The sequence below is a fragment of the Mustela lutreola genome, chromosome 12 (assembly GCF_030435805.1).
Source record: "Mustela lutreola isolate mMusLut2 chromosome 12, mMusLut2.pri, whole genome shotgun sequence".
NCBI lineage: Eukaryota > Metazoa > Chordata > Mammalia > Carnivora > Mustelidae > Mustela > Mustela lutreola.
Window position 1 is genome coordinate 49,415,700 of NC_081301.1, and position 14,870 is coordinate 49,430,569.

Here is a 14,870-nt window from a genome sequence, read left to right on the forward strand (position 1 = left end):
AGAACTACCTTCTTTATCTTGATGGGTAGCAGAGCTCATTGGGAAAGGCAACAGATGATGGACTGGTTTTATGCAGATAATTTGCTTCGAGACTTTTTTCAGCACCAGTGGATTTCCTCCTGAGCCCCTGAGTCACTGCCCATCAAGACAGTCCCCAAAAGCAAAGCCCAGTGGTTAAAAAGCAGACCCTACTTTTCTCTAAAGCAGTGCGTTCTAGAGTCCTTCTATTTGGTATGACTAGAGCCTGGAAACTTAAAACATAAAAAGGAACCCACATCCATAAAACTTGTAGATGGAAGAAACAGTACAAAATGTGCAGAAGCAAATGGCTATGGAAGAACATGACACATTCTTGGAAGGGAAATGTGGGCTTGGCTGAAGCAAAGGATGATGACAAGTCTTGAGGCAATAGAGATTTGCAGGGCCCCAAAGCAAAAGGCTTTGTCCACCCAAACCCTGTCAGTGCGAGTATACTATAAACAGGGTACTCTCTCTGGTGGACCATTTAACAACGATTATCAGTCTCTGAGTAAACTCTCTCCTTGATCTAGCAATTCCCTCCAGAATTCCCTCCAGAGGATTCGTACTTGTATAAGTCCACCCAGAAGCAGATATAAGGATATTTATTGCATCACTGCTCCAAAACCAAATCGAAGCGTAAAACAGAAACCGCCCTACATGTCCATCAATAAGAGATTGAGTGGTTAAATAAATCACGGTCAGTCCCTTCAATGGAACACTGATTAGACACTGTAAAGAGGAAGGTAAGTTTGAGCCAATCTAGGACCATCTCTAAGATCTATTAAGTGAAGACATCGAAAGGAGTCGGTGTAGTTATGATCTCAACCGGGCTGAATAAAAACTTAGATATTGGGTGTACACATTTAACATATGTATTTTATATACTCACACAAATGCGCATGTTTTGTACAATGCCTGAGAAAGGGTCTGAAAAGATAATACAAAAAAGCAGATTTTTCACTTTATAACTTGCATACTGATTTTTTTTTTTAACCCTGATCGTGCTACTACTATTTGTGAAAATTAGTAAGTGCAAACCTCACTGAAGTTGCGTGGAAATGCTCCCTGGGGAGGCTGGAAGGGGAAACCCACACCACTCAATGTGAATGACAGACCCCTAACAGAAGAGTCCCCGAGGAATTTATTCCAGGTCCCAACAGGCAAAGATATACATTGTATCTCCCACAAGAAATCCACTACCCCTACCCCTCAGCCCATGAGAAACAATCACCCTGAACTCTTTGCGTTTCTCCAGTTCAAAACAACCCCTCCCAACTTCCTCCTTCTCCATAAGATAACATTCTGCTCCTTTGTTTATTGGTCTCGCCTATGCTTTTGCTATAGCTTTACTTATCCTGAATGGCAATTTTCTCTTACTCCAAAATAAACCCATGTTTGCTGGTCAAGTAAATTTTATTTTTAAGGTGAACATTTTAAACAACTGTAACAAATAACTACACAAACTTTTTCATACCCAACATCATGAGTTCTATCCTGTAGATCAAATGGTCCCAATGCAGGAGTTTTCAGTTAAAAAATGACTGAATTATAAACAGCTATGCTGTGCAAAATAAAAAAGTCAAAAGGAACTACGTGACATTTGCATCCTCGGGATAAGTATCTTTGTAGAGTCAAATGGGCTAAGGTCTAACTCTTAATTCTGCCATTTTCTTGACCTTGGCAAATTGTGTCATCTCTCTAGACCCTGGTTTCTTCCTTTCAAGTGGATCTAATGACGAGTGCCCACCACACGGGGTGATTGTGCACTACATAGCAGAGCTTGAACACCCAGCAAACAATTAATGGTAGCCAGTAGTGACGTAAGTTGTAGTAGTGATGTGCTACCCCCAAGACCCATTAAGAAGGTTCTAGATCCTTCTCCCAGTCATCCCCTGATTTTTATCTTTGGTTCCCAAAACTTTTCCTCAAAATTAGTAATGATTATTCTAAAATGGATAATTAGACCTGCTGCCTTCCAATGAGGATTTAATAAGCTATTTATCACCAAGTAATAGCTCACTGTCTTCCTCAGTACAAGAGAGAGAGAAGCACACGTTTGTCCTGTGATAAGCTTCATAAGATAAGTAGGGCAAGGAAACAGAGAAGGAAACAGTTTTTTCTAAGCTCTTTTGGACCCAGACTCAACAAAGTCAGGAGACCAAACACTTCTCTGAGATTTAAAGCTCTCTAATGGGCTAAAGCAAATTTGGTGGTTTAGGGGTATTGCAAAGAACAAGGCCTGTCAGGAGGACCAGCCAGGCTAATCACCCACAGACACTGAAGAGCACCGGGTACTCAAAGTACCCAGCCAGCTGCAGTACTGTGTGCCCCTGAGGGTACTCTCTGAAGGAAGGGGTTCAACAGGTGACCTGTAGCCACCTCCACTAGTTTTTCACAGGATCGATGGACAGGAAAGGGCAGGTTTTCTTGAAGAACTAACCTGGTCATAATTAAGAAGCAGGAGTATTTGTGAGAGAGGAAGGAGGGAGAGTGCAGGCTTTTGAACTGCGCCAGAAACGTGAGGATGACTGCTCCCTTCTCTAGAGTTCAGCTTCATCATCAATGAATGAAAGGGCTGTGACCAGCTCATCAGAGATCCCTCCAGACTGACTCATGCCAAGTACATTCTCTCCAGCAAATCCAAGGAGAAAACCCTAACGAACAACCTCAAATTCACAGGGACTTGTAAACCAGGAGCTCCTGGGTTTTTGTGTGTGTTTGGGCAGCCGCAGAAATGACCATGCAGAGTCTTCCATTTGGTCTGAGAATCCTGAGCCACCGCACAGCGAAAAGAAGAGGCATTTCCTTCCAGCATCAAGCTTTCCCTCCCATAAATACTAAGAGCAACACCCACTACTACTGCGGTGTGGAAGTTTCAGCCTGCCCGTAGTGGGACCAAGGCAAGCCCCACAAAACACGCACACAGTCACTCCCAAACTTCCCTCTCACTCCTCAGGCTTAATCGCTAGAGAGGGCATAGGCCTGGGGGAGTTGATTGGGAGCTGGACTGAGCCTGGAAACTAAAGGCATGGGAACTAGTAACACCGTGATTCTGGCCCAAAGTAATTCGACCTATTATTGGTGTGTTAGCGGGGCGGGGCCAATCAGCGCGGTGGCAGTGGGCCCTGCCCCTGAAACCTGCCCGGGAACTCCCCTCCCCCCCCCACCCACTCGTCGAGCAGGTATTCAGGGAGAAACCGCACAATGCGACCCAAGTGCGTCACGCCACAGAGATCCTAGGGGAGGAAGGGAATTGTCCCGGCGGGTTCGCCAGTCCCCGAGTCACCCACTAGGTGAGGGGCTGGCGCGGACCACTGGCTTCGGGACAGGTGCCGGTCAAACAAGACAATAGAGCCATCAGAAGGAAATGACAAGGGGTGAATAAGCCCAGATGTCGGGATAGGGACAGAAGAGGACAGACAGATGGAGAGCTGGAATGAGCGCAGAGAAGGGGGCGCACGGATCGACCCTGGCCCTGGAGAGAGCATACCCCAAATACACGCAGGGACCCACGTCCAGGTTCCCGGTGCAACCACGATTAGAAATGGTCCCCTCCCTCCAGTCCGCCTGCCATCCCCGCTCCCGCTCCCGCTCCCGCACCGTGTTGTAGAACTCGGCGATGGCAGGCACGATGGTGTAGTTGTCCTCGCACCAATCCACCTCCGAGCTGCCGGCCCGCAGCTGGTCCCACCAGTGCGGGATGCTCATGGCCGCTGTGGGGCATTGGAGCAGCTGCTCCCCTAGCCGAAAAGAGCCCAGGGCTGCTGCTGGAAGCCGACTACTGCGGCCTCGGTTTTATACACAACGAGTCAGCCGCCGGATGTGGCGCCTCCCCAGCCGGCCCCCTAGTGCTCAGCTCCGCCTGTTGGACGTGACTCACTCGTGGACCCCTCCCCCAGCTCCGCCCCCTGGAGGGGAAGGCAAGGGTACGAGCAGGCCACGCCCACCCTGGGGGCGGGATGCGTGTGGGAGGAGGGGCAGTCCGGAAGCGCGGACAGAGGTCGGGGCAAGTCCAGATACCCGTGCTATGGCAGGTGGCAGAAGCCCTGAAGGTCGGCCCCGTGCCTGCCCATGCCTGCCCACGCCCACCTCCCCGGCTCAGACACACAGGCGCCACCACTCCCCACCACCCACTGAAGGATCCAGGCCCCGGTGGACTCTCAAGGAGTTTGGCACTGATCTGGCTGTGCCCTGCGTGGGACGCTGGTGTTCACACTCAAGAAAGAAAAGCCTTCTGTCCCCCTGAAGTCAGTGAAGGTTTGCTGAGCAGGACCCAGTGCCATGGGCTAGAGCAAGAAGACCTTACAGGGTGGAGTGGACGGCTCAGTACCACCCACAGTTCAGTAGAGCACTTCTGCAATTTCCAGGATGCTCTTGGTGCCCTGGACTCCAGCCTTAGGTCTTTAATCTGGTCTTCAATTAAACACAGGGTGAAACTTTAGCCATAGCAACTCTCGGAGGACCCGGTGTGGCAGGTATGACCTCTCCAGGGCATCCAAAGTGCAAGAGATGATGGTGTATGTATAGCATTGATGATACACCAGGCACTGTTTGAGGAACTTCCATGTGTGCCTTACTTACTATTCTCAGGGGGATCCTGCAAAGTGGGCTCTAGTGACAATGACATTCCAGCCAGTAAGACAGAGCTAGAAATCAAACTCATGCAGGATGCTCTCAGACTGGCTGGTAACTACTTTGCTGCTGTAGTCTCTAAAGCCTCATCTGAGCTCCCCAGGGACTGCCGTCCAGGCAAACCCTGGCTGGCCTCCAGTGTCCATCAGCAGATACCCACACAGGCATTCGCAGGCCTCCCCAGAGCTCCAGAAACTGTAAGACCCAACTCCTCCGTTGGTCTCCAGAAAAATCCAGCTTTCTTCCCCAGGGGGCAAATCACACTCCTTCATTCCTCTGTCCCAACTCTGTTTTCCTCCTAGAAAGCCAGTTCCACCGAGCTGGAACCCAGGTTCACGGGTACCTTCTCTTAAGGTTGGAATGACTCAGGCCTGTAGGACACCAGGTGTGAGCTGGGGGTTGGGGGGAATATTCCTCATGGCCACAGAGGACATTTAATTAGCTCATTTCTCCATGCCTCACAGCGCTCCCAATGGTCCAACACCAGTTTTCCACATTGTACTCCTTCCAGCACATAAGTGGAAATAAATCTGTTGCCTGGGTGGCTCAGTAGGTTAAGCCTCTCTGCCTTCAGCTCAGGTCATGATCTCAGGGTTCTGGAATCGAGCCTTGCATCGGGCTCCCTCCTCCGTAATGAGTCTGCTTCTCCCTCTCCCTCTGCCTATGTGATCTCTGTCAAATAAATAAATATCCACAAGGTAGAAACTCTCTTCCTGTGGATATGCCAACACAAATCTGCCCCTCTGGATCTCATTCTCTCCCCAGTGCACATCGGAGCTTTTCAGAGGCTGAATGATGTCATTATCTCTGACGGCTTATGAAATCTGTGCTTGCGTATTCTTTGGTATTAAAAGTTTCTTTAGGAGTGCCTGGGTGGCTCAGTGGTTAAAGCCTCTGCCTTCGGCTCAGGTCATGATCCCAGGGTCCTGGGTTGGAGCCCCATATCCGGCTCTCTGCTCAGCAAGGAGCCTGCCTCCTCCTCCTCTTTCTGCCTGCCTCTCTGCCTACTTATGGTATGTCTGTCAAATAAATAGAAATCTTTAAAAAAATAAAATAAAATAAATAAAAGTTTCTTTAAATGTTGAATATGACACCCAGTTGCCTCAACTGGTTAAGCATCTGCCTTCAGCTCAGGTCCTGATCTCATAGTCCTGGGATCAAGCCCCATATTGGGCTCCCTGCTCATTGGGAGCTCTGCTTCTCCTTCTGCCCCTTCCCACCTCTCCCTCCCTCCCTCTCTCTCTCTCTCGCTCGCTTTGTCCCAAATAAATAAAATCTTTTAAAAAATTAAAATTAAAAAAATTAATATTGAATATGAGGGGTGCCTGGGTGGCTCAGTCCATTAAGCATCTAACCCCTGGTTTGGACTCAGGTCATGATCTCAGAGTGGCGAGATCAAGCCCTAAGTGGGGCTCAGTGCAGGGTATGGAACCTGCTTAAGACTTCTTTCCCTCGGGCACCTGGGTGGCTCAGTGGGTTAAGCCGCTGCCTTCGGCTCAGGTCATGATCTCAGGGTCCTGGGATCGAGTCCCGCATCGGGCTCTCTGCTCGGCAGGGAGCCTGCTTCCCTCTCTCTCTCTCTCTCTGCCTGCCTCTCCATCTACTTGTGATTTCTCTCTGTCAAATAAATAAATAAATAAATAAATCTTATTTAAAAAAAAAAAAAAAAAAAAAGACTTCTTTCCCTCGCCCTCTGCCCCTCCCCCCCTACAAGAACATGTGCACACTCTCTCTTTCAAAAATTTTTTTGAATATGATAAATACTGATTGATATTACTACATGAAAGAATCTTAGGATCCTCAAACTTCAGTATAAAAGGAGTCCTCAGATCAAAAAGGTTGAGAACTGCTATTAGAAAAAAAGATATACTCAGTTAAACTCTCTGTAAGGTTTTTAATCTTTTCGACTTTTAAATATTTATTGAATGAGAGCTTTTAGACTTAGACATTTCTATCACTCTTGTGTGTACATAAAAAGGGAACACAACAAACTTATTAAAGACTTCTAATTTCTTCACACTCAGAATCTCTATTCTTTTACTTAGTCGTTTTTCAACTGAGTCATTGCTGTCCCCGTATTGTTAATTACCAGACACTGGTGATGCAGCATTTCTTAACTACACTTCACTCCTAAATGCTTCCAAACCTAGGGTACATATTGTGATACTAGCACATTCTTGATCTTACCTGGAGGTTACAAGGAAAAGTGTTCAGACAATAGGCATCATGTTTCCTTTCTAGACAATCCTTAGGGGATCTGTTGACAGAAACATGGAGATTACAGCTGCCAAGTCATTCCACCAGGATTAACCACAGAGTTTGTGCGTGTTCAGGCAATGACAACATGTCTTGACCCCCACTTGGCCAACCGTGATTATAAGACGCCATTCACTGTAAGATGTATCTGGACTTCAGGATGTTACAATGCAAAACACTGTGACTTTTTAGCACCACTCAAAATGTAGAATTCACTGGATATAAATCTTTCTTCTGCAGGTCCTTCTAGAGACTGATGAGTTTTCCTCCTACTCAGGAATTCTTACTGGCAATGACTATCCTAGTTTAAGATCAAAACCAACCACCTGGGTTCTAATTACAATTGCACAGAGAGACAGTGCTAAGCCTGAGGCTACTGGCGAACAGCATCAGGGACACAAGGGACGTTTCTCCAAAGACACCGGTGTTGCTCTTCTTGGGAGTGTGTTAAAGCTTTTTGATGTTGTCATCGACTCTCCCCATTGTTGCCACTTTTTCAATGAATGTCATCTAGTAATTTAACAGTAGGACCTATAATTGGGTCATTAATTTTGAAATTGATTTATATTAACAATAGGCCTTGGCAACTACCTTTAATAGTTGAATACAAAACTCTGAAATCAGGTGTAAGCAGAGAGCTTGGGGAGAGCGGGTTGGGGGATGTGACCGCAGACAATAGGGCACTCCTGATTTACGACAATGACTTTCTTGTGTGGCTTTGGATCTCAATATGAGTCCGTGATACAGATCCTTGAGGAGGGAAGTCAGGATGCCAGCATCTTCTCTTTTTACAGAGTTTTTAACTCTGTTTATTTGGTCTAAGTAAATATCTGATAATAAATATCCAGTTCAACTCGTTCTACAAATGGAAAATATCAAGTCACAAAGTCTTCCTTGGAAAAAATTGCAGGCACCTATGCCAATGAAGCACGAAGTGCACGATCAAGGGTGAAATTTTCTGTGTTTTCCTGTCTGGCCAGAGTTTCTTACCATGGTCTTGCTTGAGGCTCGCTGTTCAGGCCCATGTTTCTCAATCGGCCATCCCCAGCCTAAGAGCCTCAGCATCATCTAGAAACTTCTTAGAAATGCAAATTTCTAGATCCATACCCCAGACCTATTGACTCACAAACTCTGGAAGTGGATTCCAGCAATCTGAGGCTCAACAAACTCTCCAGGAGATTCCAACCCACACTCAAAGTGCAGAACCACTATTTGAGCCAATGTGCACGAGGGCAAAACTCCACTGTGGACAGTAAGCTTTGGTTGCCTGAAAAAAAATCAGTCAAATCCAAGCCAAGACTGCCACCACCAGTGAAAGGAAGGAGAAGACCAAAGCCCAAGAGAGACTGTCCTCTCTTTCCCCTGGTTAAGCATGAGGAAACCAGGGGGTAGAGTCTGCTTGCCCTCTTCAGTCAGGAGGGAAACAAGGAAATAAAGCAAGGGTTTTTTTTGTTTTTTGTTTTCGTTTTTGTTTTAATCTAAGACAGAGTCTCCAGGCTCAGAATTGTGCAGAAAACAGGGACTCCCCAGGACCACACACTACTGTGGCCATGTCAGGAACGTGGCCATATTTGCTGTAGTTCACGGACAGATGATCAGAGGCTACATCCTGCCTTTGGCCCTGGGCCCCTCTCCTTTCTCTAATCTATACTGGAAAGCCACAAGCAATTTGTTAGGACTGGGTATATATATAGCACAAGTCAGTCAATTCTGATTGGAAGGCTGAGGCTTTGGCATGGAATTTGTTAACGTGGGTTGTTGTTCTTTTTTTTTTTAAGATTTTATTTATTTATTTGACAGACAGAGATCACAAGTAGCCAGAAAGGCAGGCAGAGAGAGAGGGGGAAACAGGCTCCCCACTAAGCAGGGAGCCCGATGCTGGGCTCGATCCCAGGACCCGGAGACCACGACCTGAGCTGAAGGGCAGAGGCTTTAACCCACTGAGCCACCCAGGCACCCCTTAACGTGGGTTTTGACGGCGCTTCTCAACAGAGAAGGTGTTACTCTGTGAGAATTAGCTTGCAAGGGGACAAGGGTATACAGCAATTTTGAGCACCTGCTTTTTGCAAGGCCTCATATTAAATATTCTTCTTGACCTCCTGCAGCTGAGTCTAGTAGAGGCCCACAAACCATCAGAGTACCACAAGATAACTGCTAAAATGGAGATGTACGGATTAAATGGGGAAGCAAGGGGTAGGGGGCTGGAGTCTACGCTAAGAGCCAATGTAGGCCCTGCAGAGGAGACTGCTTCAGAACGGAGGTGTGCAAGATGAATAGGAATTTGCCAGGAACAGCAGTGCAGAAAGGGAATTCTACAGAAGGAACAGCATGTGCAAAAGGATGAAAGTCTGAGGAAGCCTAATAATTCAGGAAACTTCAAATACTGTGTTTCAGCTGGAAAAATGACAGACAGGGAAGTTGAGCTACAAGACTAATAGGTGATCTGAGGAGTACCCAGATACCAGAAACAGCTGGTGAGGTCTTTCCACAATCCAGCTGAGGGATGAGAGGACCCTGGTTAAAGCATGCTTTCATTCATTTACATGTAGTTATAGAGTTCTTGTTCCGTGCTTTGACACTTTCCTAGGGGCCAAGGCTAAAGTGGTGAGCGAAACAGATGCTGCCTCTGCCCACACAGAGCTTGAAGTCTGGAAAGTGAGGCACTGAATATTGCATAAATCATTACAAGTATGCCACAAAGAAGTGCAGGTACCACGATAGCAGAGAGCAGTGGCTCTGACCTTGGCTGACGGTGTCAGGAAAGGCTTTCCCAGAGCAGGTGGTATTTACACTAGGAGAAGGGAAGTTTAAGGCAAGGGGAAAGGGAATTGAAAGAAGGGATACAATCCAGATATAAAAAAGGAATTGTGATAGATTGTGCTATTGATTCCGGATACTTGAACACTCTTTCCTAACCCACTGTCATGGGACTTGGGACTTGACCTTGTCATTGGCTGTGACCAGAATGTGGACCATTGGCTGTGTTCCCTGGTTGCCAGAGGCTTTGAAATCCATCCCGAGTTCTGCCTTTCCTGGGTGGCCTGTGCCATATGCCTGATCTGGGTTGCTTCTTCAACCCTGGGTCCTGGAACGAAGAAGACACGTGGAGCAGAGAACTGTGTCACCCCAGCTTGGAATGTCAGCCAACAAATAAAGCGGTCTGGTCGCTGAGATTTTGGGGGACTGTTTTTCACTCGGTCATAACCTAATGAAGGCTGGCAAATACAGGGGAATTAATAGTTTAATTAGAGGTAGGACATGAAAGAGGCGGGAAACAGACCACTTCAAGTAGTCTAGCCTGAACGCTCAGAAGGTGGCCAGGTTACAAATCCAAAAGGAAGGCTAGGAGGAAAAACTGTGATTGAGGCTTGACTTGTTGAGTTCAAGGCGCAGGCTGAACCTCGGCGGAAGGTCTCTTCTCTCAGCAACTGAAAAGTTGAGTTGAAAGACCAAGGGCAGCGCAGGATTAGACAAAAAGATGTGCGAACACCGGACCTGGCGGGACCAGAGAAAGGGGGCGGGGCGCTGGCAGGCAGGAGGCCGAGCCTCGGGCGTGGCCGCAGTGACGGAGGCCTGAGTGACAGGAAGGTGACAGTGCCCCAGACTTGAGCGACCCACTGGGCAAGAGAGGAGCAGGTGTGCCCGGTTAAGAAATAATGAACGGTGTTGCCTCCCTAAAGGGTTTAAAAACGGAACTTAAACCAAAACTCTGGCTCTCACTACCAATTCACAAGAGCTGAGTCACCTGGGGATCTTATAAAAAGGTTAAAAATGCGAGTTCCGCAGCGAGGCTATGGAGAACAGAGAACAGGACAGCAGGCAGGCACAATGAGTAAGATTTCCGTTAAAGGACACTCTTCATGACCACCTAACATCTTAAGCAAAATCCGGGGAAGAAATGTAGGAATTTCCTATAGAAGATGTGGAACAGGCTCCCTAGAAGGCTGCTACTTTATGATTCTATCTTTTATGGCCTTCTAGAAAAGGCAAAAACTAAGGAATAGAAAACAGATCTGTGGTTACTGGGGGTAGTAGAGGGAGTTCACTGCAAGGGGTATGAGAGAATTTGGGGGGGGGGGCTGGCAGAACTGTTCTACATTCTGTTTGTAATGTTTATATAACTGAATTCTTACCACATGTAAATGATACCTTAATAAACCTGACCATAGGGATGCCTCGCTGGCTCAGTAAGTTGAGCATCTGCCTTTGGCTCAGGTCAGGATCCCAGAGGCCTGGAATCAAGTCCCACATCTGGCTCTTTGCTCAGAGGGGAGCCTACTTCTCCCACTCCTGCTGTATTTGTGCTCTCTCTCAAATAAATAATTAAAATCTTAAAAAAAATAAACATAAGCCTGACCATAACAAAAAATTAAAAAGGAGGCATTGTTTAGAGATACGTACTGAAATATTTACAGACCAAATATAGTCTCTCAGACTTGCTTTAAAATAATGTGGGAAAGGGGCACCCGGCTGACTCAGTTGGGAGACCATGCAACTCTTGATCTTGGGGTTGTGGGTTCAAGCCCCATGTTGGGTGTAGAGATTATTTAAATAAATTTTTTTAAAAAGAAAGAATGGGGGCACCTGGGTGGCTCAGTCGATTAAGGGTCTGCCTTCAGTTCCCCCTGCTTGTGCTCTCTCTCTCCCTTTCTCTGTCAGGTAAGTAAAATCTTAAAAAAAAAAAAAAAAAAAAAGAATGGGGGAGGAATTGGTTTGAGGGTACAAATGGAGAAACGTTGACTTTAAGGGGATAACTGTTGAAACTTCGTGGTAGTCACAACAGCCTCTCTACTTTGTATGTCTTTAAAATTTTCCGTAATAAGTTTAAAAGCTAAAGAAGTAATGAATTTTGCTAAATAGGGAGGTCCCCACAAGCGCCCGTGTAGCCCAGAACACCAGAAAGGTGGTTGGTGAGTGAGGGCGAAGGACTCAAAACTTCAGCAATGGCTACCATTAAAGCAGCATTTCTGGCTGAACCTGTGGTTGTTACCTGTCCCCTTCATTCCAGAGGGCACATGATGGCAGGGAGTTACCCTCACCTGAGAAAGCAAACGGCAAACCGTTGAGAGGGAATCCTCTCAGGCCTGTGCGTGAGAAGCCCTTTACCCCAGGAGCCATCGGTAAACAAGCTCTCAGCAGCCTGGGCGTGGGCCAGGTGGTACCGTGGCCACAGACTCTCTGGAACCAGGAAGCTGGAAAGGTCAGGGACTGGTCAGTGCCATGCCTCCCAGTCCTCTGAAACCTTAATTATGTTGTGTCTTGATGTGAATTTCTTGGGGTTCAGTCCATTTGGAGTTTTCTCAGCTTCTGGAATCTGTAGTTTTATGTTTCTTATCACGTTTGGGAACTTTCCAGCCATTATTTAAGTACTTCTTCAGTCTTGCTTTCTCTCTCTTCTCCTTCCAGGTCTCCAGTGACGTCAATATTAGATTTAGGGTTTGGGGGGCTGTTGTTTTTTGGGTCTTTGTTCTGGTTTGTTTGGTTTGGTTTGGTTTTTTGTAGTTCTCAGTTCCCTTAGGCTCTGTTCATTCTTAAAAATCTATTTCATCTGTTGTTCACGTTAGGTAATTTCTATCGTTCTATCTTCTAGTTCATTGGTTCATTTATCCCCTCCATTCTCCCAGCCAGCCCATCCTGTGAGCTTTTTATTTTGGTTATTGTATTTTTCAGTTCCCAAGATGCCCATTTAGTTCTTTATAGCTTGCATTACTTTGCTGAGATTTCTAGTTTTCTTGCTAAGTCCTTCTATGTTTTCATTTATTTCAAACATAGCCTTAATTGCTCACTGAAGTATTGTATTGTGGCTGTTTTGAAATGATTCTCAGATAGAGAGGGTCTGGCTGGCTTAGTTGGTAGAGCACCACGTCACTCTTGATCTCAGAATTGTAAGTTTGGGCCCCACATTGGGTGTAGAGATCACATAAAATAAATAAATAAAATCTTTTTAAAAATCACTGGTAATGTTAATTTCTCCATTATCTCTGCTTTAACAACTTTTTTTTTTCTCACTCTGAGATCTTCCTCATTCTTGGTATGATGAGTGATTTTTTAAAATCAGAGCCTCATTATTTTTGTACTTTGCAAAGCTATGCATAATACAAATTACGAATCTTATCTAAACCTTCTGTCTTCTGCTGGCTTCCTCTGAAGGGAAGGGGAGGTTCTACCAGGTGGAGAGAGATAGCCAGATTGTCCAACTGACACCAGAGAGGAGACTCTTCTCTACCAATGGTAAGGGTGGAAGTTCAAGTTCTGCCTATAGTCTCCACCGACTTCACAGGGGGTCAAGGAAGCTCTTGACTAGCCATTGAGGCAGAAGTTCAACTCCCTACTGAGCTCTCTCTAACAGTCCCCTGGTAGGATTGTTGGAAAACCTCTGAATCGTCTCATAAGGGTGGAAGTCTAGGTTTGGGCCTAGGGTTGGGTTTGGGCCATAGTTTGTTTTTCCTGTGGTGTTTCGCTGGAGTAGAATGTTTCCTCTAAATGTTTCTGGTCTGCTAGACTGCCCCTGTCGTGTCCTCTGAGGAGAGAAAACAAGCTCTTGTCGTGGAATTTTTGGTCTATGCCTATTGGGATTTTGAGTGGCTGACTTCTCCAGTTCCAAGTCTGGGAGGTGTGAGCAAGAAGAAAGTGCAGAGTACAACCGACCATACCACTCCTTGGGTCCTGAGGTCTCTAGCCAGCCTGCCGCCTTCTCTCCGCCTTCCAAATGCTTGTTTTGTATACAATGTCCAGAGTTTTAAGTTGTATTTAGCAGGAGGAGTACGGAATGTAGGTCCCCTCCATATTCCTGGAACCGGAATTCTAGGGGAACAGATTTTTTAGAGCAAGCTAGTGGTTTCCCCAGACGAGCAGCTGAGAGGGGGTGGAGAGAGAAGAGAAGAGCAAGGACTGAGCTCAGAGGGTAAAGGAGGACGGACTAGCCGGGCAGCAAGAAGGCTCAGCCAGAGAGGTAGGAGGACAAGCAGACACACGTAAGATAGCGCTAGTCAACCACCATTTATTTTATTTTACTTTTAAGATTTTACTTGAGAGTGAGAGCAGGAACAAGGGGAGGGGGTAGAGCAGGGGGAGGGGTATAGAGGGAAGGGAGAAGCAGGGCTCCTGCTGAGAGGCCCGTGCCAAAGTCAGACACTTAAGGGACTGAACCACCCAGGCGCCCCTAGTTTACCACCTTTTAAACGATAGTGTAAGTGAACACAAAATCCAGACTGGAGCAGGTTTGAGAAAGAAGAGATGCAAAGTGAAAGAAGAAAGCTACCAAAGCTTTCTTCAGCTACAGAAAATGTCAGAATTGGCCAAGGTATAATGACAGAAATAGATGAGTGGTTGCCTAGGGCTGGGGCGGTGGGGTAGTTTGGAAAAATAGAGATGGGAAATGACCACTATGTGGTATGGGGTTTCCTTTAGCGGTGAGAAAAATACTTCACAATTAGATTGTGGTGATAGCTGCACAACTCTGGGATATGTTGTTTTTTAAAATATTGAATTGCATACCTTAAATGGATGAAGTGTGCAGGATGTGAATTATATTTCAATAAATCTTCTTAAGAAAAAGGGAAAGGAGGGAGAAAAAAAGGAAAAGCTACCCCCTGGGAAAGCAGGGCTAATTTTTCTTACAGAAGCACTTAATAATCCAATAGAAAAAAAATGATAAAAGATGGAATAGAAAAATATATAAAAAGATGATTAATTCATAGTAACAGAGCTATAAATTATAACTATGTTATAATTATAATTTTATAAGTTACAACTACATTAAAATAACAGTTATTGGGGCGCCTGTGTGGCTCAGTGGGTTAAGCCTCTGCCTTGCTCTCAGGTCATGATCTCAGGGTCTTGGGATGGAGCCCCGCATTAGGCTCTCTGCTCGGGGCGGAGCCTGCTTCCCCCCTCCCTTCTGCCTGCCTCTCTGCCTACTTGTGACCTCTGTCTGTCAAATAAATAAATAAAATCTTTAA

At 46.2% G+C, this 14,870-nt stretch overlaps 1 protein-coding gene across 2 annotated transcripts in view; it reads right to left on the reverse strand.

Moving 5' to 3' along the window:
* ACER2 (alkaline ceramidase 2) overlaps positions 1 to 3,850 on the reverse strand; it is a 30,487-nt gene extending 26,637 nt beyond the window's left edge. Inside the window, exon 1 of one of the 2 annotated variants that reach the window (XM_059141636.1) lies at positions 3,622 to 3,850. In XM_059141636.1, the coding sequence (XP_058997619.1) occupies positions 3,622 to 3,745 (124 nt within the window). In that variant the 5' untranslated portion in view covers positions 3,746 to 3,850. The remainder of the gene's footprint in view (positions 1 to 3,621) is intronic. The other variant, XM_059141635.1, reaches the window with a different exon arrangement.
* Positions 3,851 to 14,870: the final 11,020 nt, after the last annotated feature.